This window comes from Sarcophilus harrisii, chromosome 5 (assembly GCF_902635505.1).
Source record: "Sarcophilus harrisii chromosome 5, mSarHar1.11, whole genome shotgun sequence".
Lineage (NCBI taxonomy): Eukaryota > Metazoa > Chordata > Mammalia > Dasyuromorphia > Dasyuridae > Sarcophilus > Sarcophilus harrisii.
Genome location: NC_045430.1, coordinates 98925974 through 98951666, shown reverse-complemented (window position 1 = coordinate 98951666; position 25693 = coordinate 98925974). Strand labels below are relative to the sequence as shown.

The 25693-nt window shown below is 33.2% G+C and overlaps 1 protein-coding gene across 3 annotated transcripts in view; it reads left to right on the top strand.

Moving 5' to 3' along the window:
• DENND5B (DENN domain containing 5B) overlaps window positions 1-25693 on the top strand; it is a 217500-nt gene that overhangs the window by 134168 nt on the left and 57639 nt on the right. For all 3 annotated transcript variants that reach the window (XM_031938131.1, XM_031938133.1, XM_031938132.1), the window contains 4 exons: window positions 16783-16876; window positions 19390-19521; window positions 20601-20753; window positions 21577-21655. In XM_031938131.1, coding sequence (XP_031793991.1) covers window positions 16783-16876; window positions 19390-19521; window positions 20601-20753; window positions 21577-21655 — 458 coding nt within the window. The remainder of the gene's footprint in view (window positions 1-16782; window positions 16877-19389; window positions 19522-20600; window positions 20754-21576; window positions 21656-25693) is intronic.

The following is a 25693-nucleotide window of genomic DNA, read 5'->3' as shown; positions in this document are numbered from 1 at the left end:
GCCCTAGGCAGCCCACCAGCATCCAGGGACTTCTCTTGCTCTCCAAGATAAAGTGGCTCCGAATTTGGAGAAACTCAGAGCAAAGCAAAAAGGAGAAACTCAGTGGTAAAAATTCCGACCCTCACATAGGTAAAGCCACCTGTGAGCCCCTTCAGTCAAGTTACAGACTCTAGAGGGCTGCTCTGCACAGGATAGGATAGGCCTTCTTGGGTGACTGAGGTCAATTGTCGACAATTAACATTTGGCATTTTGGAATTTAGATTCCATTCAAATTCATTGAGTGTGGCCCAATCCCAGCCATCCCTCAAGGAGAGAAATGAGAAGAAAAAAATGATTAGAAAATACCAGTAGACCTTGGGAAATAAATTAAATAATTGGAACAAACTGCCAAAATATAAAGGAAAAAGCAAGAAAAAGATGATAAGGTATTGTTGTTTTGTCTGGGATAACAATGATAATTGGTGGAAGTACCATTTGGCCTAAATATGACGCCCTTGAAGACTGGGTGTGCCAAAAACTAAATATGTATGTTAATAGTAAAGAATCTGTTAATCCAGAGGAGGCAGTATATGCTGGATTATAGTTTTCCAGGGTCCCAATAATGTTGGGTAAGAAAATGAAAAGGGCATAAAGGAGGAGACTTTAAAGACACCGCAATAGGCCCCATTGTTATCTCTCCCTCCTCCATATTTAGCCCCACCTCAGGACTTAATTTAATCAGCCCCTCCAGGGGCCCTGAGGGCACAGGAGGACTTAATTCAATTAACCCCCTCCAACTTCCCCCTCCCCCCCAAGGGCCATTTGCTTCACTAAGGAAGGAATTAGAGCAAATTCAAAGGGATATCCAAAATTACCCTCTTCCAGAGCCCCAAACTCCAAGCCCTAAATTGTATTCCTTAAGAGAAGTTCCCTTGGTTTAGGGAGGTATAGTATATGTGAATGCTCCCCTGAGTGCCACAGAAGTCAGGACCTTTTCTTTTCTTTTCTTTTCTTTTCTTTTCTTTTCTTTTCTTTTCTTTTCTTTTCTTTTCTTTTCTTTTCTTTTCTTTTCTTTTCCTTTCTTTTCCTTTCTTTTCCTTTCTTTTCCTTTCTTTTCTTTTCTTTTCTTTCGTTTTTAATAGCTTTTTATTTACTAGTTAAATGAATGGGTAATTTTACAGCATTGACAATTGCCAAACCTTTTGTTCCAATTTTTCCCCTCCTTTCCCCACCCCCTCCCCTAGATGGCAGGATGACCAGTAGATGTTAAATATATTAAAGTATAAATTAAATAAACAATAAGTATACATGACCAAACCGTTATTTTGCTGTACAAAAAGAATCGGACTCTGAAATAGTGTACAATTAGCCTGTGAAGAAAATCAAAAATGCAGGCATCACATTGCTGAAGGTGGCCAGGTCCATCAGAATTGATGATCATATAGTATTGTTATTAAAGTATATAATGAAAATAGGCGTTTTTTTCTTTGAATTCCTAATGCTTAACATACAATTACTGATTAACTATTTTCGTTCATTCAGCACCATGCAAACTATACTGGATGAATATCTGGAGCTTACTAGAAAAATGTGTAATAAGAATTATCCTATGTATTACTCTTGAGGACTCCATTTAAGAATCTTTGTAGATTTCATGAGATCATTTCACTCAGCATCAGTTCATGTAAGTCTCTCCAGGCCTTTCCGAAATCATCCTGTTGGTCATTTCTTACCGAACAATAATATTCCATAATATTCATATAACACAATTTATTCAGTTGTTCTCCAATTGATGGGCATCCACTCAGTTTTCAGTTTCTGGCCACTACAAACAGGGCTGCCACAAACAATCTTGCACATTCAGGTCTCTTTCCCTTCTTTAAGATCTATTTGGGATATAAGCCCAGTAGTAGTAGTTTGATAACTTTTTCAGCATAGTTCCAAATCACTCTCCAGAATGGCTGTATTCACAGTTCCACCAACAATGTATTAATGTCCCTGTTTTCCCACATCCCCTCCAACATTCCACATTATCTTTCTCTGTCATTCTAGCCAGTCTGACAGGTGTGTAGTGGTATCTCAGAGTTGTCTTAATTTGCATTTCTCTGATTAATAATGACTTGGAGCATCTTTTCATATGGCTAGAAATAGTTTCAATTTCTTTGTCTGAGAATTGTCTGTTCATATCCTTTGATCATTTATCAATTGGAGAATGGCTTCATTTCTTATAAATTAGAGTCAATTCTCTAATTGGAAATGAGTCGTTTATCAGAACCTTTGACTGTAAAAATATTTTCCCAGTTTATTGCTTCCCTTCTAATCTTGTCTGCATTAGTTTTGTTTGTACAAAAACTTTTCTCACAAGAGGAGAGGGGACTAATTAGAGGAGCAGCTATGAAGGAGTGGGACAGCTCCCCCTCCCTCCAGCACCAGGAATAGTCCCAGACCAGAAATAGCCTTTAGTAGCTCCGAATTGGGATCACAATAACCCCATACATTGGGGAAGTATGAGGGATCTTGGAGAACTAATAATTATGGGAATTTGCAATGCAGTTTGAAAGGCACAGAATATGAAAAAGCCATGTCCTGAATCTTTATACTATCAATAGTTATTTTAAATGGGATTCCTCTTTGTATCTCTTGCTGTTGAATTTTGTTAGTGATGTATAAAAGTGCTGAGGATTTATGTGGATTTAACTTTGCTAAACTTGTGGATTATTTCTAATAGTCTTTTAGTACAATCTCTGGGGTTCTGCAAGTATACCATCATATTGTTGAGGTCTAAATGAAATTAGGGTTTAGTTGAGGTCTAGTGGCAGGTTCGGGAGGGAGTCAAATGGAGCTCCCCTGCAACCCCCCTTGGATTTGGCACAAGGATAGCGGCATGAGTCCCCAATAAAGGCATTTATTGGCCCGAAAGCTAGATTGATAAAAGAGGTTTATTATGGGGTTTGGAAGCAAGGTTAAAGCATAGTTAAGGAAATAGGCGAAGGTAGAGATAAGGAGGGCACCAGACAGGGGGTCCAGTGGACAGAGGGTCCTGACATGGCTAGCATGTTTGGGACCTCTGCAAAGAGGGGGTCCCAGGTGTCCCTTTATAGTGGGAGATTTAGCTCAAGGGGCTTTTGGGTGTAGCCCTAGAGTTGGCTCAGATCTGTTGGGGCTGGGACAGGCCTGGAACTTCTATTGGAATACAAAGGGACCAGGATTTGTGAGTTTAAAGGGTAATTACATTAACTAGGGGGGGTTGGGAATCACAAAGAAAAGAATCTTTCCCACATCAATATCATCTGCAAAGAGTGATAATTTGATTTCCTCATTATCTATTCTAATTCCTTTAATCTCTTTTTCATCTCTTATTGCTGAAGCTAGCATTTCTAACACAATAAAAAATTTTTTTTTAAAGAAAAATACTTCAAAAAAAGAAAAAGAAAATGAGGGTGAAGATGAAGCTATGTTGTATAATCTAGAAAGGAAGTAAAATTATTGTTAAATCGGCTTGCTCAAGTCTCTTCAGAGTTGTTGCTGGCTTTTTTTTTTTTTTTTTTTTTTTTTTAGCACTATACTACAGAATTGGCAAGCTACTAGGTTTGAGGAAATTAAAGTGTAATAAGGTTGCTGTATATGTTGGCAGAAGTTCTTTCAGTGTCTCATAGTGCCCCTATCTCAGGTGGAGTTTCCAAAGCAACTGCTTTACAGGATTTGATAGGAAGTTTGATAAAATATAGTATAAGTGCCTATCAGCATACATCAGTGACATTAAAGCTCTTTGAAACTAGAGTTCAATATGAAAAGTTTGTTGCCATCGAATCTACATACATTCCTTGTGTTCTAAAAGCATTTGTAGATGAAAGAGGCCTATTACCATTTAGTCCAAAAGTATGGAGCACAACAACTTATCTGTTACCCAAATTTATCAAGTCCTTCAAAACATAAATGAATATTTTCATTGAGGACATTTAAAAAATTTTATTAGTTTTTAACAATTGCTTTTGTAAGATTTTGATTTCCATTTCTCCCCTCCTTTCCTCTTTCCTTTCCCCCCTTCCCCCTTCCCCAAGATGGCAAGTAAATTGATATAGATTTTACATGTACAATTATATTAAACATTTCCACATTAGTTATGTTGTGAAAGAAGAATCAGAACAAAAGGGGAAAACCACAAGAAAGAAAAAACAAAAAAATGAAAATAGTATGTTTCAATCTGCATTCAGACTCTCTAGTTCTTTTTCTGGGTATGAATAGCATTTTCCATCATGAATCTTTTAGAATTGTCTTAGATCATTATATTGTCAAGAATACTAAAGTCTTATCAAAATTGATCATCCATGCAATATTGCTGTTTCTGTGTACAATGTTTTCTTGTTTCTGCTCACTTCACTCAGCATCAGTTCATGTAAGTCTTTCTGAAATCAACTTGCTCATCATTCCCCATGGAATAATAGCATTCTGTTACATTCATATACCACAACTTGGCCATTTTTCTAATTGATTAGCATCCCCTAGATTTTCAATTCTTTGCCACCACAAAAAGAGCAAACCATTTGTACATGTGGCTCTTTTTCCATTTTTAAACTTCTCCTTGGACTACAGACCCCAGAATGGCACTGCTGGATCAAAGGATATTCACAGTTTTATAGCCCTTTGGGCATAGTTCCAAATTGCTACGGTGAGGACATTTTGAACAGAATACAAAATCAACTGAACAGTGGTTACCAGTCTTTCTTGTTCAGTGATGATCAGCTTTTTGTTTATGAGAACTAAGATTACTAATTGTTATCAGTTTCTATTTAGCAGAAAGGAAATAGGTTTTAATGAGTAATTTGTTGACTGTGTTCATGGAAATATGTTTTTAAAAATTGATGAAGAAAGTCAGGCAATCCTAACAGACTGTCTCAATCATGTGGTTGGGTTGTCTGGCCAAAAACAGTTGGCTGTTTTGAGGTTTATGTGGGACTGTTTACAGACATTTCTGCCAGCCTCAGCTGTCCTTTACAGAAGAAGATTCTTAGAAGCAGTATCCATACTTTCCTTCATCAAAATCAAATAATCATTTGTTTTGTCCGACTTCTGTTCACTCCTTCTGCCCCAGAACTTGTGCTCAAAGACTGTTGTACCTTCAATAATTCATTCCTCTCTTCAATCACCTCATAGTCAAGTTTAAGACTCAAGTTTTACCATTTTTACAGTAAATGTTCATGATTTACTTTATGCCATTTTTGAAGTGTTATTTTGCCCTACAGAAGAAAATGATCATTCTGCCACTTTGGAAAACGAGCTACTTCACTTTTCTGCAAACAATCACAGGAAGTGAAATGAGTGAAATCATAGCCAACCAGAGTGTAGAGAATGTTGAAGGAGTATGGATAGCTATTATTGAGCAGATCTTGTCCCAAAAATATGCTTTATCATCCTTTCAAAGCTTGAGAGCAAAGATGGGCCAATAAGATTTGCTGATGTTTGTCTACAAATACATTCTGCATGTTTCTTAGTACTTTTAAAACAAACTCTTAACCTGGCAGGTGCACAGTTTTACCTTTATCTGAGTATGTAGTAACTTTCATCTCAAAAGGGGTCCAGAATGTATAGATATAGCAAGAATATTTCCCCTTTCTATAGGTAACTTCTGAAATTATATGGGAATTCTATCAAGCTCTTCAGCAGCCTGTTGTTGAAATGTTTAAAAATTACTTTTTAAGATATTTTGAGGAACTTACTAGAAATCCTTGTGCTGATTTCTATGATCAGAAACCCCAGATAATTATACAGTTGATATTTTTTGTTCCATTCATACTAGTGGTCTTTTTAAAGTTTTAAAGTTGATTTATTAGCAATACAGATTTTAACATTTTTCTATAAAAATGAAGTATGACTGAGTTGGCTTAAGTATAGAATAACATGAAAAGTCAACCTGAATACAGAGATTGTTGTATTGAAAATTTTTTTTTGTTGTTGTTAAAAAAATACAATAAAACTGTCATGGTATCCTTAATTTTTTTTCTCTGAAACTTAATTGAAGTCTTTAAATACCATAATAGTAATTAAGTCAATGTACGTGCTAAATGAAAATTATCATCTACTAAACATTTGAGACGAATTAGTTTTCCCTTATCTATGCCAATATTAAAATATGGAGTAGAAAAAAAGAATCTAAAGGGATTTTTTTGTCCATAGCAATGGCATTTCTTAAGCTGTTTTTAATGCTTTCCTACAAAACAATGATTTAATAAACTAAATGATTTTTTAAAGTAGGTGCTGGATTACACATCTTTATAAAAAATAAATATTATATAGTGGGGAAAAATCATTTTAGTAGTTGTGGGGAAAACTGATTGGAATGGGGACAGGACAGTCTGGAGACAGGAGATCAATTAGGCTTTGCAAATGTTCCAAAGAGAGAGATGAAGAAGGCCTGAAATAGGATGGTGCCTGCAAAACTTTAAGAAGGGATTAGATTTCCAATATAATCTCTTAATTTTTCCTCCCCTTCCACACCAAACCATCCCTTGTTTAAAAAAAAAAATACCAAAAAAAACTAAAAGAAATCAATTTGTCATCATTATGTGACAAAATATCCAACATTTCACACTCATATTTCTTCACCTCTGTAATGGAGGATGGAAAAATATATTTTCTCAACTCTTTTCAAGGTTCAAGGTTTTTGCTTAGAATTAAACAGCATCTTTTTTCATTTTGGGTTTTTTTTTTTTTTTTGGTATTTATATTATTCTTTATTGTTATCTTGGTTATATCTTGTTACTTGTATCTGAATCAAGTTATATAAGTCTCCCCATGTTTCAGATTGATAGTATACATTGTTTTCTATGGTCCAGTAAATATTACATAAATATTAGGGAGAGTCAATCAAATTTCCTTTTTTAAAAATAGTATTTTATTTTTCTGAATACAGTGTAGAGGACTGCAGATATTGGGGAACTATGAGAAAGATATACTTGAAGATACAACAAGGTGTTTACTCAGTGTGATTGATGGATGGAGAAATGCACTTTGAACCATAATTGTCCCTTTTTTCTCCCTTTTGAAACAAAATTAAGGAAAAGATTTTAACCCAATAAGTCCAAATACTTTTAAATATAAGATCCTGCTATTAGTGGAAAATATAAGTGAAGTTGGAGGATGTGATTTAGGCCACCATATTTAGCTCTTACCCTAGAAATAAAAGTCAAGTTTTACACTTTATATCCTTGACATTTGAAAGTTAATTGTATTTAATAATTTGTGAGGCCTACCATAAAGGATCTTGGATATTTGTCTTAAAGACAGAAGCATTCTTAAGGTATTGAGATTTAAGAAACTGAAGGTAGCTCATGGTACTCCTGCCAAAATTTAATAGATTATGTTGTACCATAGTCTATAGTCACTGGAAATTGAGTGAATGTCCCTCAGTGGAGGAATGGCTAAATAAGTATGGCTAAATAAGTTATGGTATACAAATGTAATGGAATGTTATTGTTCTATAAGAAATGATGAACAGTCTGACTTTTAAAAAGCCTGGAAAGATTTACATGAACTGATGCAAACTAAAGTGAACAGAACCAAGTGAACATCATACACAGTAACAACAAGATTATATAATGATTAACTGTGATGGACTTAGCTTTTTTCAACAATGAGGTGATTCCAAGTAATCCCAGGAGACGTGTGATGGAAAGTGCCATCCATATCTAGAGAGAGAACATGAAGACTGAATGTGGATCAAACATAGTATTTCCACCTTGTTGTTGTTGTCATTTACTTGTTTTTCTTTCTTTTTTTTAAATGTGTTTTTTCACCTTTTTGATTGGATTTTTTTTTTTTTTGCTCAGCATGACAAATAAATATGTTTAGAAAAATTGCATATTTAACCTGTATCAGATTGCTTGCTGTCTTGGGGATGAGGGAAGAGGGAGAAAAATTTGGAACACAAGGTTTGATAAAGGTGAATGTTGAAAACTGCCTTAGCCAGATATTTGGAAAAATAAAATACTATCAAAATAATAAAAATAAAATTTAATAGACCTTAGATGACTTTCTGTCTTGTGCTACGCTATTTTAATAATAATTTAATACATATTATTTTTCTACTGAGAAAATGGTGTACTCAAGAACCTTAGGAATTATCAGTTAATTAAGAGCTATAGAAATCTTATATGTAAGGTTAGTGATAGTCTCAAAAAAAAGAAAAAGTACTTGTTATAGTGAAGCCACAATCAGGGTAATATATAATTTAACAGCTTCCAAATTAAAGGATCAGTAAGCTTGGAATAGGATGTTCTGGAAAGCCAAAGGGGCTAGGATTACAATCAAGAATCACCTACTCAGCAAAACTGAGTAGAATCTTTTAGGGGCAAAAATGAACATTTCATGAAATAGGAGATTTTAAAGCATTTGTGATTAAAAAAAAAATCTAAAAACAAAATTTGACTTTCAGATATAGGACTCAGGAACAGCATAAGGGAATAAGATTAAACTGTTTACATTCCTATATGGGTAGATGATACTTGTAACTCATAAGAACTTTCACTTTATTAGGACAGTTAGAAGGAATATATATAGACAGAGGTCATAGGTTTTAGTTGAATGTGAATGGATAATCTCTAAAAAAATAAAATTAGGGGTGAGGGAGAAATGTATTAGGATAAAGGGAGAGGTAGAATGTGGTAAACTACCTCATATAAAAGAGATAAGATAAAGCTTTTACAATGGAAGGGAAAAGAATGATTCTTATCACTATTGACTCAAAAGAGGGAATAACATATACACATCAATTGGTTATAGAAATCTGCCTTACCCTATAGAATAGTAGGAGGGGAAGGGAATGGATGGAGAGTGATAGAAAGAAGTCAGACTAGGGAGCAGATAGTCAGAAGCCAAACTCTTGAGGGAGGGACAGGGTGAAAGGAGAGAAATAATGAAATAAATGAGAGAAATATAGTCATCAAGAGTAATTGTAAAAAAAAAAAAAAAAAAAAAAAAAAAAAAAAAAAAACTGAAGCAAGTTTCTCTGATCAAAGTCTCATTTTTCAAACAGAGAACTGAGTCACCACACTATCCATATATGGAATCATTATTTGCTTGCTTGCAAAGCTTGCACAGGCACTTAATAAATATTCATTGACAAATGACTCCTATAGATACTGATTTAACAAGAAGAATGAGAAAGAATGATCAGATAGGCAAGAAGAACACCAAGAAGTTCAAAAAAGAGAAGAAATTGAGGAGAGGGTTGAGTGTAACAGGGAAACTGAGGACCTCTCACTTGATAATTCCAGACCCAATTTCAAGGCTCTGTTAATCAATTTGGCTCTGGGAAGGAGAACAAAAGACTTGCTCTTCTAGCAGAAATATCTGATCTCCTAGACCTTAACTTCTTAGAGAATAATCTAACAATTTAATAACCTGGTGATATTCTAAGAGATCTGTTTGTTGAGGAAGCCTGAGGTAAACTAAATCTCCTTGGTTTTTCTAGTTTAATGAACTACTTATCTCTAAACAAACCTTCTCTTTGTGGGGGATTATATGGTTTCCTATAAAATCATTAACTTATTACTTAGATTTAGTTTATCTGGGGAAATGAAATAGGATAAACAGTTGTAAGCAGTTGTAAAACTTACCATCATAAAATTCAGGTCAAAATTTAACAAGTTCATGTTACTTCCAAGCATTATTCTTGTGGTCATGACTATATATAACTCATTTCAATCTCTGTGAAAATTAACCTCTCTGGACTGGTTCGGAGTCCAGTTTGGAGAAGTTCACTTCTTGCAAGATTCTAAGAATAAATACTTTCATTTTTCACTTGAGATATCTCTGAGTATTTGTAAATTGGATTTGCCCAAACACAGTTTGGGGGCTCGTTTTCTGGGATAAATGTCTAGTAAGGGAATGATCATTGCTTGACTTTGGAGAACAAGGCGGGGACCTTTTGTCCCCAAGTCTCCAGGGTTTGGCAGTGTTCTCCTCTCTGCTAGGCAGAAACCCGAGGCAGAGACACTCAATGAAGAAAGAAGAAGCAGAGTAGAACCTGTTATTTTGTATGAGATGTATATGAGCTCGTAGTCTGGAAGGAATTGTACGTACAAGTTTAGGAAGGTCTTCTGGAGTCTAGGGATCAATTGGCTGGGTCAGGGGAGACCCGAGAGATTAGATCTCACTAAATTAAGGTATGTATGTTGTCAGGCTGCAGGGATATCAAGGGAAGGACTCACCAAAGCATCTCTTGGTTGACCACTGGCAAAGAGTGATTTTTGCCAAGAGATTGGAGCAAGAGTGTGATCCTCTCCAATCATGGGGAAAGTGCAGTCGAAGTCTCCAAGTCAGGAATCAAGTAAGGAAGTACCAGCCAATAGTCCATTAGGGAATTGGTTGCAGAATTGGAATAAATTGCCAAGGTATGGAAAGAAAAGAAAATGATAAAGTATTGTTTTATTTGGGATGGACAAGATTTGGGTGGAGGAATAATTTGGCCAAAATATGGTTCCTCCGATAATTGGACATGTCAACAACTAAATTTATATTTAATGAGAAAAATCCCTTCAATTCAGAGGAATCAATGTATGCAAGCCTCTGGCTTTCAGGGATAAAAAAAAAAACTGGCTGTTTCTAAGTAAGCCAGGCAAAAAAGGTGGAAGAAGGGCCAGAGACAGAGAAGATCCCATCTCACTCCTGGGATCCTTTAGTTGCAGTCTCTCCACCGAATATGCCCCCTCCTCAGTCAGTGGTCCGCCTTCACAAGCAACCCCAGCTGCGGAGGCAGAACCAGAAAGGCAGCCTTCCTTGATTAAACTGGAGAACCAAGGGGCAGCAGGAGCCTACAGGGAACTAGTATATAGATTTTTGGAAAGAGAATTAGAACAGCTGAGGAGAGGATTGTATATCTTAGCCTTCACTCCAGAAGAAAAATCATCTATTAGAAAGGCAGCTATGGAAGAATGGGAGGTACATCATCCCCTTTCAGAAGAGTGATGGCTGCAGAACAAAAATATCCATTAGTAAATCCAGAACAGGATGATAATAATAATCAAGCATACAAACAGAATATGCAAGATTTAAGGGACCCAATTATTACTGGGACCAGGAATTCCTTTCCTGAAAGACAAAATCTTAACAAGGCCTTAGAGGTTAGGCAGGAAAAGGATGAACCACCGTAGAACATCTCAAAGAGGAGATTCAAAAATATTCGCGATAAAAGTTAGATCAGCAATAGAAAGTGTGTTGAAGCTATATTGTATCTTCAATTCATGGCCAGACATAAATAAGAAATTGCAGAAATTGGAAGGATGGAATAATAAGTCAATTGAGGAATTACTGAAAAAAACAATGAAGGTATTTGTGAGGAGAGATCGGGAAAGAGAAAAGTCAAGGAATCATATTGCTAATTCAGACTTTACCAGCTGCCCAAGTACAGGGAAAAGGGTGGAGTAAAAACAGAGCAAGAGGGGTAAATAGCCAAATACAGGGAGCTCTGATCTGTTGGACCTGTGGGAAAACTAGGCATGTTTTTAAAAATTGTCCCAGGAGAAGAAAGAAAAATTATTAGCAAATTTGCTGTCATGGAATTAGAGAACAGAAAGTTTAAAAGGGCTAAACTTGGGTGGGAGAATTGATCATTGTTTGTCTGCAACAAGATTAAGAATTTGGGGAACTTAATTTCTTTTAAGGAGGTACTATAATTTTGAAAGTGGGGGAAATAATTTTACTGTTGCCTCACATATGCTAGACTTATTCTAAGTATAAAATCTTAAAATTATTTGAATATTGAGGCCTTTTACAACTGAAGAGAAAAACTTTTTTTATTTGATTGGACTTGAAATTAAAATATAGATTATTAAACAAAATGCTGATAATTTACCTTAGGGTAATTTGTGTATTTTAGATGGTATGTTACTTTCTAGAATTATTGGGTAATTTGTAAAAATTCTGTCAGCTCTGCTGACAGAGCATGTATATGGGTTTTATGGAGTTATTTAGCTATTCATTGTGCTGTGAATCTTAAAAGTTTTGAAGGAAAAAAAAAAAGAATAAAGGTGATTTAAGAAGGATTGATTAGTAGGAGTAAATTGAAAGCTTGAATGATTTCAAGAAGGAATCGGTTGGAAAAAGAAAGAACAAACTGGTTGGGAAAAGCAGTCACAGAGAGACTGCTGTAAGATGGGATGTGTTTTGGGGGAAGAGAAACAGAAGGAAAAGTATGTAGCAAGAGAGAAAGAGAAAGTTGGGAAGCGTGGTGGACTTGGGAAGAAACTTGATATTGGGAGAAAGTAAATAAATTGATTGACTAAATCCTGAGAAGGATTCCTGTGTAGGAAAACTGAGTAGGAAACAGGAAAAAAATTTTTTTTTTTCCTCAAGGATAAAGATTTAGCTCACTTCCCCCTTCACTCCTTGAGCCCGCTCCTTTGGAAGTGAGATGAGGAGGAAGGGCGGCTGCTGCAGCATGCTGGGTTCCTTCTGCTGAAGAAAGCAATCTAGTCTTTTAAAGGACAGGTTGAGATTACAAGGTATTAATTGATTGAATATTTGTTTCTTTTGATACATAATGGTTTCCTTGTTTAAGGAATATGATCATAAATGCAATCTATAGTTTGAAAGGTTTAATTGATGTTTTTAAGAATTTTTCAGATTCTTTTATGTGAAAATAGGAAGTTTTAATTAACTGTATTGATGTCAATTATTTAAAGGGACTCCAAGAATAATAGTTTTTGCCTTTGTCCTTTTGAAAATGTTTTTGTTATGGACAATATGTAGTTTGGGATTTTTCTGTGTATTGGGTATTCTAAAAGCAAAATGATTTGTATGTCAGCTTATATCTTTTTGGGTATGAAAAATGTGAACTTTCTGAGATAAATTTCTTACTGTTATTAATATAAGGTCATGGTAAATAACTGTTTGGGATTTATCTGAAACTTTGGTTAATGGGGTTTGTTATTGGAGGTAAATTTCTTGGGCTTAGAATTAATACTATTTGGGAGTTTTAAAGCTCCACCCTCTGATGTGCTGAAGGTTGAGTTTTAACTGCTTATGTTATAGTTATGTCCTTGCATTTTTTTTTCCTATCACTGATTTCTATAATCAGAGCAATAGTCAATAGAAACTGTTAGTACAATTCAATTATACCATACCTTGCTGTTTCCAATCTGGTTATATGTAATCATTATATCCTAAATACTTGGGCAAATAAGTATTTGGCCTGATCATCTATCTATTACTGGATATTGTGTCTATGATATTCAAGTGTTGTTTTTGTTTGTTTGTTTGTTTTTAAGTTTCTATAATGAGAGGACAAAGCTGCTAACCAATCTATTTTGGCCTCCCCACATCTTGTGGACCAGTCTTTCAATCTCAGACTGTTCTAACCTTTATTTGTTAGATTTGGGGTTTTTTGGTTTTGTTTTGTTTTGTTTTTTGTTCTAGACTTTGGTCAAATTGTAGATTATTGAATCACTTCTGGGACATGGATAAATCCATCTGAAGCTTTGGTAGCTGTCAGCACGCCACACCCACCCCCTGCATGGACTGAGAGCCTCTGCCTGAAGCAACCTAGATTGAGATCATCTCCCCTGCTCTTGTACTTTGGACTGACATGGGGGGAGTGGGAAAGGGGTTGATGGTTGATGAATTATTGCTAATATTTTAACTGTATTTAAGATTTGGGATGGAATTGTTAGAATTGTGTAACTATTGCTGTTATGCTTGAGGGATTTTTAGGAAATTTCAGGAAAAAAAAAGACAAACCTAAGACTTATGTGAACTGATGCAAAATAAAGTGAGAAGAATCAGGAGTTCATTGTGCAAAATAACAGCAATGTTGTAATAATGATCAACTGAAAGACTTGGGTACTCTGATCAAAACCATTATGATCCAAGACAATTCCAAAGGACTCAGGATGAAAAAATGCTGTCCATCTCCAGAGAGAAGAGAACCAATGAACTCTGAATATTAAAGTATAATTTTCTTGCTTCATTTTTCTTGCCTTTTAAAAATATCATTGATGTGGAAATGTTTTGCATGATTTTTATATCATTTATATTAGTTGGTATATTACTTACCTCCTTGGGGAGAAGGGTATAGGAGGAAGGGAAAAAATTTGGAAATAAAAATCTAAAAATAAAAGAAAAAGAAATCATTTGAATAGTCAAAGTAAAAAAATTCCTAACCCTTTTCCTTCACCATAATAAAGCTGTTATTGAAAAAACAAACAAACAAAAAAAACCCAAATAACTAGCATTGTCTATAATGAAGGAATACTAGAGGTTTTTCTAATAAGTAGTCTGAGAATTTATCTACCTAAGAGCTTCTTACCTCGTGATCTACAAACCTACAAGGAGTCTGTGAATAGATTTCAGGGTCTCCCAAATCTTAATTTCCACCAAAATTTTTATGATCTTTTTGTTATAGCAAAGAACTGGAAACTTAAAGGGATATACATCATTTGGGAAAAAGAGCAAATTTTGTAATATAAATTTAATACAATATTATTGTGTTGTAAAAAAGAAGAAAGACATTTTCAGAAAAACCCAGAAAGATTTTAAAGAACTGATACAGAGTGAAATGAGCAGAACCAAAAGAACAATTCATACTATAGTTTAATAACAAAATTGTAAAAATGAATTCAGTGAGTATTCAACCATAATTTCAGAGTACTGATAATCAGGAATGTTATCCACCTTCTGACAAAGCTTGATCTTGCTTTTTTTGTTATAAAGGTTTTGTTTTCCCTTTTTCCAGTTTTGGGGGTAGGAGATGAGGGAAAAATAATGCTTGATAATTGGGGGGCTTGAATTTGAATGAGAAAAAAATATTAATTCTGATTTCACAAAATTGAAAGGTTTCTGCACAAGTTAAATAAATGCAGTCAAAATCATAAGGGAAACAGTCTGGAAAAGATTTTCCTAGCATATTTCTCTGAAAAATGTCTTAATATTAAAGATACATATGTGATGTGTGTGTATATATAAATAGAAGCACAAAGGAAGATGTCATACTTCAGTAGATAAGTATTTAAAGGATGTAAATAGGCAGTTCTCAAATGAAAATATATTAGGTATCAATAACTCTTTAACATATTCTTAATCTATAAAAGGGATATAGACAATTACAAAAGATAAAATAGATTATTTTGGTTACATGAAATTGAAAGACTTACACAAAATTAATTCATTCATCATAAGGAGAAAAATAGTTGCCTGGGGAAAAAATGAAAATCATATACAAAATCTTTATTTAAGGTTTGATATCTTAAATAATAAAGATAAAGGTTTGATATCTTAAATAATAAATAATGTGACATACAAAACCAGCAATCATTTTTCAAAAGATAAGTAGTCAAAGGATATGAATTAATAGTTCTTTAAAAAAGAATTTATAAACTTCTAACATGTAAAATGATGTTCTCAAGTCACTACTACCAAAAAAAATGCAAATCAAAATACACTTAGGTTTTTCCTTTTTAACATCAAAAAATCATCAATTTAGCAAAGATGATAAAAGAAAATAACAGCAAATATTGAGGGATTGTGGGAGGGCAGGCATACTGGGACATTATTGTTGAAGCTAAAAATTGATTCAACCATTCTCTAAAAGAATATGAAACTCTCCAAGTCACTAAAGATACCATATGTACAAAAATATAACAATACTTGTTATCTAAGCCAAGAAATGGAAACAAAATAAGGGTTCATTGGTGGATATCTAAAAAGATGTGACATATGAATGTAATAGAATTTGTGTTATAAGAAATAGGGAATAGGGTGGTTTTAGAGATATAGAAAAACTTATATGAAGTGATGCACAGTGAAGTTAACAAAATCAAGGGAACATTTCAGGTGATAACCATAGCAACAACATGAAAGGAAACAATTCTGAAAAACCTTTTTGGAACTCTTACCAAAGCAGTGCCAAATGATATATTTTTTTTGCAAGGCAATTAGAGTTGTGACTTGCCCAGAGTCACACAAATAGTAGTAAGTGTTTAAATGTCCGAGGCTGGATTTGAACTCAGATCTTCCTGACTTCTATCCACTATGCTATTTAGCTGCCCCTTCTTTCAATAATAATTTCAAAAAACTGAGAATTAATTGTATCCAGTATTTCTTGGCCAAGATGTTTTGGGCTAGAGGTACGGAATGAGGTGTGCATTTTTAGGTATGGTGAATGTTTTTTTTTTTTTTGTTTTGTTTTGTTTTGTTTTTGCTTTACCCGATTATGCATATTTCCTCTAAGGGAGGTGTTCACTAGGTTGTAAATTGTCTTGGACAGAAAAGAAAAAGAAAAATATTATTCATTTAAATTTACTGCAAATTGTTACTAAAATTTAGATGGCTGTGTTGATGTTTCATCTTATTTTAATAAAATAATACCTTTTTAAAAAAAAAAAAGAGTTGAAAAAGGAATAATGAAACAGGGTCACAACAAACATCAGAAGGAACTAATATTTTGTTCAAAATGAACCTGAGTGGATTGGTGGGAAACAATTTTGATATAAAGATAAAAAGCTTCAAACAGAACACAATTCCTTCTTTGTGTTGTTTTTATACCAAATACCACAACAAATGCCAAATGGATTCCTCACCTAAATATAAAAGATCATGTCATTAAAGGTTACAAATATGTATATATTGTGTATACATAAAATATTGTAGAGCATTATAATAATGTGTAACTAACTACATAGGCACTTAAATTAGTGAATGCATCCAACAGTCATGGAATATTGTATTTTCAATGTTAGATTTCTTTTTCTTACTGAAAATGCCAACACTGTTTTGTTTTAATTTGAAAATTCTTGGATGTGATTATTTCAGTCGCTGGGTTAGCCGGAGTGCCACAGCACAGCGTAGGAAAGATCCGCTACGACAGCATTCAGAACATGTTGGATTAGATAATGACTTAAAGGAGGTATGTAATTTACTTCCATATTTTGCCTCAATCTCAGAGTTAAAAGTATTCAGCCATTCAGCTTCTCTTGTTTTTCTGTATATACGTGTAACATAGTTTTTAAAAATTTATGACTGATATAGTTTATTCAAGTATTTATTACATAATCATGCATATCTTAACCCAAATATATATATATCTTCTTTTTTGTTGGAAGAAAAGCAATTAAAATTTTTTAAAAATATTTTATACCCATGTTTGACATGGAGAAAAAAAAAACTTTTCTTTCTTATATTTAATTTTTCATTTTAAGTGAAAAAAATCTAGAGACAGAGATACTTGCCAAATTTGGCAGAACTTAGGCATTATTGGTATACTCAGCATTTAGCATTAGTAGATACTAAGTGGCATTAGATATAAAGAAATAGGCCTTAATAAGGAAGACTCATATACCTGAGATCAAAACTAGTCTCAGACACCTACTAACTGTATGATCTTGGGCAAATCACTGAATCCTGTTTGCCTCAAGGAAATGGCAAACCACTCCTGTGTGCTAAGAAAATCTCAAATGAGTTCACAAAGGGTCAAACATAGCTAAAAATTACTAAATTCAGTAAATTCATGTTGATTAATTAATTTATAGGAATGGTGTCTATGTATCCATCTCTTATGCTTTATGCTACTTGAAAATAAAACTGTCATTTACCATAAATGATTGATATCTAAATAATTGCATTTTAAGTATGATTTGTGGTTAAAATTTTTAAAAAATATTTTCAATAGATTTTATTGCTAAATTCAGATACGTGGAAATAAAGCAAAATACTATCATTGCTAAATATGACTACTTTTATTCATGTGACCATGCAGATATTATTTTCAAACCCTGCTTGTCAATTTCAACATAGTCTCTTTAGTTGTTCTTTGTCCATGACCCTATATGCAATCTCCCTTTCCCATTTCTTTATGCTGTAAATAGATCATGTGCATGGTTCTTTTGCTTGTGTGTTTTCTTTTTTTCTTTCTTGCTTTTTTGGTCTTTTGGCATATCTATCTCCTGTAAGCCTTGCCAGGAACTTTGAACTCAGAATTGTAATTCATTTTGGAAGTGGGATAAGAGGCCACCTCCTCCTGCACAACTTCCTAAAAATATCCTCCTTTGAATGCTGCCTGCATGTTTTTTGGCTAAAAGCTTTTTTTCCAGATGTTTGACTCTTGCATTTACCTGAGTACATATTATCCTAGTATCTTTAGACCCTTTGCCCGTTTGTTTCATTTAAAATTTGCCATCCTTCCTTTTGCTGCCAACTTTTTTTTTTTTTTTGCTGAGTTGTTTTTGTTTGTATTTAGTACTTTCTCATTCTGTTTTCTTTTATCAAGGATGAAAGCACATGACTTTTTGTATCAGAGATTCTTTTAAGAGACACTTGTTTTTATTATGCTGTCTTCTCTCCAAAGCCTTAAGATTTTAAGTTACCTTCTCTAATTTTTGTATTTTCTCTTTCTTAAAAAGTAAATTCCCTGGTAGCAATTTCTTCATCCTTAAGACCAGTTTCATTCCTTTTGTAGAATCATAAAACATTATTCAACTGAGTGAGTATTATTTTCTATGTATGAAAACTTTTTTCATTTTAATTTCTTAGCCTCAAATAAGTATGCGGGGTGGTGAGTGATTCAAAGATGGAAAAGCAAATCAATCCTTACTTTTTCCTCCATAAATACTAAAAGAAATCATACCTTTGTTTTCACTTTATTACTTTTTAGGCTCCTGATCCTCTCTTTTGTATGTTCACCACAACATAATTTAATGCAATAATAAAACTATTAACCATTGGATTAAGAAACACCTGCCATGTGGGGACTACAAGGGAAGAATGTTTTAGTGTCTAGATGAAATTTACTAGCTAACATAGGAGAAAAAAAAACTCAGCCTAGCTTAATCATATTGATTGATCTTCTTTTTAGAAACTCATAGGACTTAAAGGCATTGGTCCTATGAGTTTCTAAAAAGAAAATCAGTCCGTAAAAGTATTGGGTAGAATTATTGTGCCACTACTGTAGCTTTCCCATTGTACCTTGGCTCTGGACTAAGATTCTAGGAATTAATATACCCATTTTATCAATTATAAGAAAAAGGTGAAAAATTATTAGGTCACAATTTGTAAGTAAATAAGTTCTCCCAATTTCTAATCCATAGTACTTATATTATTTTTTCCTAAAATAACTCTAGTGTGATATGGAAGATATAATGAAACAGATGTAAAATGACTTAATGCTACTTATTTCACAGGATTATTGTGAGATTGCGTTCTAATCTATAAAACACTATAGAAATGTGAATTATTGTTATTATTAATCATGTCAATGAAGAAATAATGAAATGTCATTGTTTTTGTGCTCTAAATCTTAGCTAATTTACTGCTGCATGTACACATACAACCATATTTGAACTTTCTTTGTCCCCACACTTATTTATCTGTAAGTAAGATCAACAGACTAATGCTCATGTATTCATAATGCTGTTTAATTTTTAGAAATATATGCAAGAGGCAAGGAATTTAGGGAAAAATTTGAGACAGCCCAAATTGTCAGATCTTTCTCCAGCAGTGATAGCTCAGACCAACTGGAAATTTGTAGAAGGCCTGCTAAAAGAATGTCGAATGAAGGTATGTATTATGCACACTCTCACTCTGATTTGTTTTTTATTGTTAATATGAAGTCAAAGTTGCAATCCTCTTATGAGCCATTTAATTTCATTTAAAAATATTTATGTGGCCAGCTATTTTTCTAACTCTTGCTAATGTTCTGAAATATCTCTGGACTCCCTATGGCCTGTAACATGTATGATCAAGTTGAAATTAGTCTGGCTTTCAAGAATTTCCATAGTTTGACCTGTCATCCAGGAGTAAAGCTTTTCTCCACTACTCTCTAAAATGAATCCTTTACTCCAAACAAGCTCATTAGTGGTGGGTGTTGCCTTTGTTTGTGAAAACCAATTATTTTGTAGTTGCATATATCTATCTTTACCTTTTAGTACACATCAGCTATCAATTATCCATCCCTATTGAAGAGCATAGATAACTTCAAAGAAATTAAATATATACATAATCCCCTAACTTTATTCATCTAATAATTTTAATGTCACCTTTCACCATGTATTTTCTAAGAGCTACTAAAGGAGATCTAAGTTGTCTTCTTTTTACTTTCTGTTTTGTTGTTGAGGTTTGTTTTTTTTTAAGCTGTTCCTAGGAACAAAAATACGATGAAATGGGTAACAAAAATAGGGGAAGAAAATCAAAAGACCTGGCTAATTTGAAAGCTAATCTACTCATGAAAAACAGGTTTTATATGATAATTTTTTGTTTAAATTTAACCAAAGCTAACCCCAAATATCATCATTTCACTGAGGTCCTTGACATGCTAATAATTACATGTATGTATTCCAAAATTCTGGTGACTGAGATTTTTTTTTCTCTTTGATGTCATATCCCAATGTTAGGAAAAGAACAGTGCCATTCATATCATTAGAATTGTATATGAAACCCTTCAGCAAAAAGCTGCTTAATAGAGGTTATCTAATATCCAATCACATCATCTTTCTTACTTCTAATATGATAGTACTCTAATTGTCAGATACACAAAGATTAACATGCCCAAAGTTGATATCATTTGTGGAAAAATAAAGAAAAAAGTTTCAGCTTTCTCAGTCTCTTTTTGATTGATTTTGGTTTTGTGGTGTCTGCAGACAAAACGCATGTTGGTGGAAAAGATGGGACATGAAGCAGTGGAACTTGGCCATGGTGAAGCAAACATAACAGGCTTGGAGGAAAATACTTTAATTGCCAGCCTATGTGACTTGCTGGAAAGAATATGGAGCCATGGTCTTCAGATCAAGCAGGTAGGGAATATTAAGAAGAGCCATTTAAAATTGTAGGATATAAAAACCTATTGAAAAGTATGTAATGGCAACAAGGAATTAAAGCATTATTGCTGAAGTGGGGCTTTTTAGTTTTAAAAAGTTAACTGGATGTACATTTTATTGTTTGCTATTTATATTTCATTTATTGAATAACAAGTGTACCTTTTAACCAAAGGAAGTTTCAGAAATCTTGCTTCCTGGGAAGCTTACCTACAATTATTAGGGTTTTTGTGAACCCTGGTTTCTTCTCTGCCATAGTAAGGTGTCAGGGTTGAATGTTAATAGAGAAAGATAAATATAATTACAAATTAAAATATGACAAGTGCATAAAGATATCAATTAATGGTATAAGATGAGATGAAGATGGGAATAATTTCCAATGTGAGAATTTGAGATGGCTTCTTGGAGGAAGCAGAATTTGAATTGGACCTTGTCAATAGGAAGAGATATAGAAAAAAGGCAAGAAAAACAAAAGATAAGTCTCTGTATTATACTGAAAATTCATGATTGACTCAAGATCAGAAGTGACCACTTCCTAATTTTCTGATAAATTGCTTGGCATCCAATATTTTTCCTTTCTTTTTCCTAGGTTGTAGCCTTTTTTTCCCCTGTAAAAATCTGTCATTTCAAATGGAATATTAGTAATTTTTTTTCAATCTCGACTTTTCCATGAGTAAATTTAAAAAACAGTGTACCACATATTAGTCCTTACCTCTCTTAGGATCTCTAGTCTCCATCATTCAAAATGCTATGGAAATATGAATTATTTTGATGAATTAATTTCATAAACTCTTAATTTTAGGGAAAGTCTGCTTTGTGGTCACATTTAGTTCAATATCAAGACAGAGAAGAGTGTCAAGAGCACCTTCCAGAATCCCCAGGTGAGTGCTAATTTGTCTTATCTCTTCTATAGAAAAGCTAGCAGTAAACCCTGTTGGAAAAAAATAAAACTTGTCTCTTGCAAGGGAAATTAACTTTCCCCTTTATTTTATACCAACTAATATAAGATTTAGTAAATTAAAATCAGATGATAGTAGGTATTTGGATAGACTATTTACCAATTATTCAGTCCTATGTTCCTGCTTATTATTTTCAACATAAAATATATGTCTCTGTTGTTATCCAGTGAATAATAAAAAAGCATTCAAGCATTTACTGTGTATCAAGCCAGCCCTTAAGATACTTATTCTGTAAAGGGAAAACACCACCTATTTGTGACTAGTGATCGGGGAGATATGTTTTAGCAGGGAAAATTATAAAGATGTAAAAGGAATGTAAAAGGAGAGAGTAGATTGAAACACACTATCTAAGAACAATGGCAGATTTAATTTGGTCATGGTGTCAGAATTTAAAGGTAGGGAGGAAGGAATACATAAAGTGAGGCAATTTCAGAAAGGAAGGAGTGAAGTCAGGCCTGGACAGTTTTCCCTGAAATAGTGAAATTCTGCCTAATATCTAGGAATTCTCCAGAGTCTGGATAGGTTTTTTACAATTTTTCTGTTGTTAGAATAAATAAAAAAGATAGAAGCCAAGTTTAGAGAGTTGTGAATTAGGATGACTTTTTTTTTTTTAACCTTGAATCATTGTCACTTAAGAATTATTTTTCTTTTATATGTCCTTAAAATATATCAAAGTCTATGCATGAGGGATTTCTGCTTAGCTTTCTGAATCTACTTTAATCAGTCCTTAAAAGCTTTTAAAGTCAACATAAGTTTATAGCTTAGAGGAAATAGTCTTTATGTTCCTTTGTGTCAATGTGTTATGGAAGTGACATTGGCTTCTCAAAAGTTGTGACAGTAAAATTTAAATTCTGCCAAGTTCTCCCATATTATAAAGGTTATAAATATAATCCTAGTAATAGAATGAGTCATTTTCCAAGCAACAAAGTATCTAACTACAAACAGGCATGTTCCCCAATTGGCTGGCCACATGGTAATAGTTTTATTTTTCTCTGACAATCTATTACAGAAAAATAGAAAATAGTACTCAGTCTTGTGTGGCCCCATCTGACTTCAGCAGCACCAATGGCAGAGTAATGGGGAAAAGGGAAGAGTGTTCTTAGAATCATGTACTTTTGAAGCCATCAATAAACTTTAAATTTGCTATTTGTACCCTTAATGTGAGATCATTATCCAGGGCCATAACAGGGTCATAACTGCTGGAAGAGTTGAATCATATCACTGTTAACATTCTTGCTGTAAATGAAACCTGAAGAATAAAAGGAATTGGCTTAAAATTTTTTTTTAAAGCATTAAAAAAGAATAGCTTGCACAAAGTTCTTGAATATGCATAAAGAGGAAGCTAATGGAGTAGGTTTTATAACATGGCCAAAGGCAACAAGAAATGTATCTTATAAAATATTTGGTCATCATATATTTCAGTACTAGGGATAAATATTTACAAAAAGTCAACCAAGGAAATTGTTATGTAGTGACATCATTTGTATGAATGAAATGCTACAGATGCTATAGAAATTCTACAAATGACATGATAAAAACCTCCAGATTAAATTAATATACACTGACACTTGGTGACTTCACTACAAAAGTAGAAAAAGATGAGAATAGGAAAAATATGTAGGGAAAGTGTGGTTTATGAAGAAAGAATGCAAATGATCCAAGATTTCTAGATTATATGGAAGCTCCATGCCTCTATATCACAAGCATTTTGAGAAAAAGAATTGGCAACTGGGTCCAGAGTCGAATGTGAGTACAAAAGCAGGTTGACCACGCATGTCAAACTTATGGGAAGACATGGACAAGTCAATGAGATCACAAATTCATTTTCATATTGAATTAGATTAAATAACCTCTAAGATCCTTTCAAAAAATTTGGTTCTTATTCATAATTTCTCAAGGATGGTACACCAGGACCTATAACTAGTGTTCATAGGCAAACAGATAGCTTGTTTTCAAATTAAAGAATCACTTCAGTTGAATTTGTTTCACCATTCCTGAAGCACATTAATGTTCTATGCATTGTACATTAGTATGGTTCAAATTTATCTACCCCATTAGAAGGAAAATGATTCAAGCAAGAAAGTAAAATAATTTATATAGCTCTTTTAAAATAACTGTTTGAAACAATGATCCAAGACAATTCCAAAAGAACAGTGAAGGAAAATGCTGTCCACATCCAGAGAAAGAACTATGGAGCCTGAATATAGATCAAAGCATACTATTTTCATTTTTTTTCTTTTTCCCTTTTTTTCTGATTTTTCTTTTGCAGCATGACTAATGTGGAATTGTTAATATAATTAACATGATTGTGCATGTATAATATGTATTTTAAGAGAATTGTTAAGGTAGTGCATTGACCAGACTGAATATTTGTAAGAAAATGATTCTGCAATTCTCTTTACATTTTATCTCAATACATTTAACAATTTATGTTCTATTTATAATATTTAGATATCTTGATGGGGTTGGTTGAATCAGAGGAAGGTTTTTAAAGTTGCCTTTTAGTCTTTAATGAAACACCTTAAACTTTACCTTAAACTTTAAAATTTTAAATTATTGATCAGGAGAAGGAAATTGATAAATGAAGAAAGAATGGAAAATTTCTCCTTCTGATTTGGCAACATGATCACTTAGTTTCAAATAAGCCCGTAGCACTAAGTTTCTCCCTTTTTCTCTTTAAATGGGGATAAATGCATACTGCTTATTTTACAAGGTTGTTATATAAGAAAAATGATTAGTCCATCTTAAAGTGTTGCCTGTGAATTACTGACTTGCAATCAATTTTTTTTTGTAATATAAATGATGAATTATAAGAGGTAGCTTTTTTTAAATTGCATTAGTTAAGTAAGAAAAATAATCAAAAGACAGCTTCTTTCTCTTTAATGAAATTTTGATATAGGCCATTTCCTGTAAAAATTCATAGTCTTCAAGTATCAAAGGCAAAATTTAACCAAAAAAGTAAAACCAAAGCACAAAATTTAGTTTAGCATTCATGACTGAGTTGAACAGACGAATAATAAATTAAAATATTGGAGTACCTGAAGAATTATTTTCTTAAAAACATTCAATTTGGTCAAAAATATCCAGAAATGCAAGGTTGATTCAACATTAAGAAAACTACAACTTTAATAAATGATATTAATTTCAAAAACAATATAGTAGCAATAAACCTTAGGACACCAACAATTGGACTAAGAAATCTCTATGATCAAAACTAAAAAGCCTTCTGGCTAAAATTAGATTTAAACTAGTATCCTAGTACATACTACAATAAAGATCCAAATATAAACAAGAACTAGAAATAAAAGGTCAGACCCATTAAAAAAAAGTTAGACAATTAGAGAAAGAAATACTTTCCATAGCTATGGTTAGAGGGGATAATTCTTAACTAAGGCATGTAGTCATAGAGAAAATGAATCATTTTTACATAAAATTTTGAAACCATTTTCCTAAGAAAAATCAGCGTGCTTAAAATTACAAGAGAATCAGTTAACTATGAAAAACCTTTGCAGCAAAAAATCCTTGTTGTCTGATATCCAAGATAATGTAGGGAAATCAATTTAAATACATAAAAACCAAAGCTCAGAGAATATAATGGGTAGTTTTAAAATAATGAAATACAGACTGTCAGCAACTGTATGAAAGAATGCTCCAAAACATTTAAAGGAGAAATGCAAATTAAAACTAATCTGAAGTTCTACCTCATATCAAATTGGCAAAAATGGCAATTATTGGAGGACAGACACTAATGAATTATTAGGGGGGCGATGGCCCCAAAAGTATATATCCTTTAACTCATAAATACAATTAATAATAATAATGATATACAGAATTTTAGGGTTTGTAAAACAATTCACATTTTATCTCACTTGATCATCAGAGCAACCGTGTCAATTTTGCAGATAAAACTAAGGCTGAAAAAAATTAGCTGACTTGCTGAAGGTTGCACATATAGTTGTA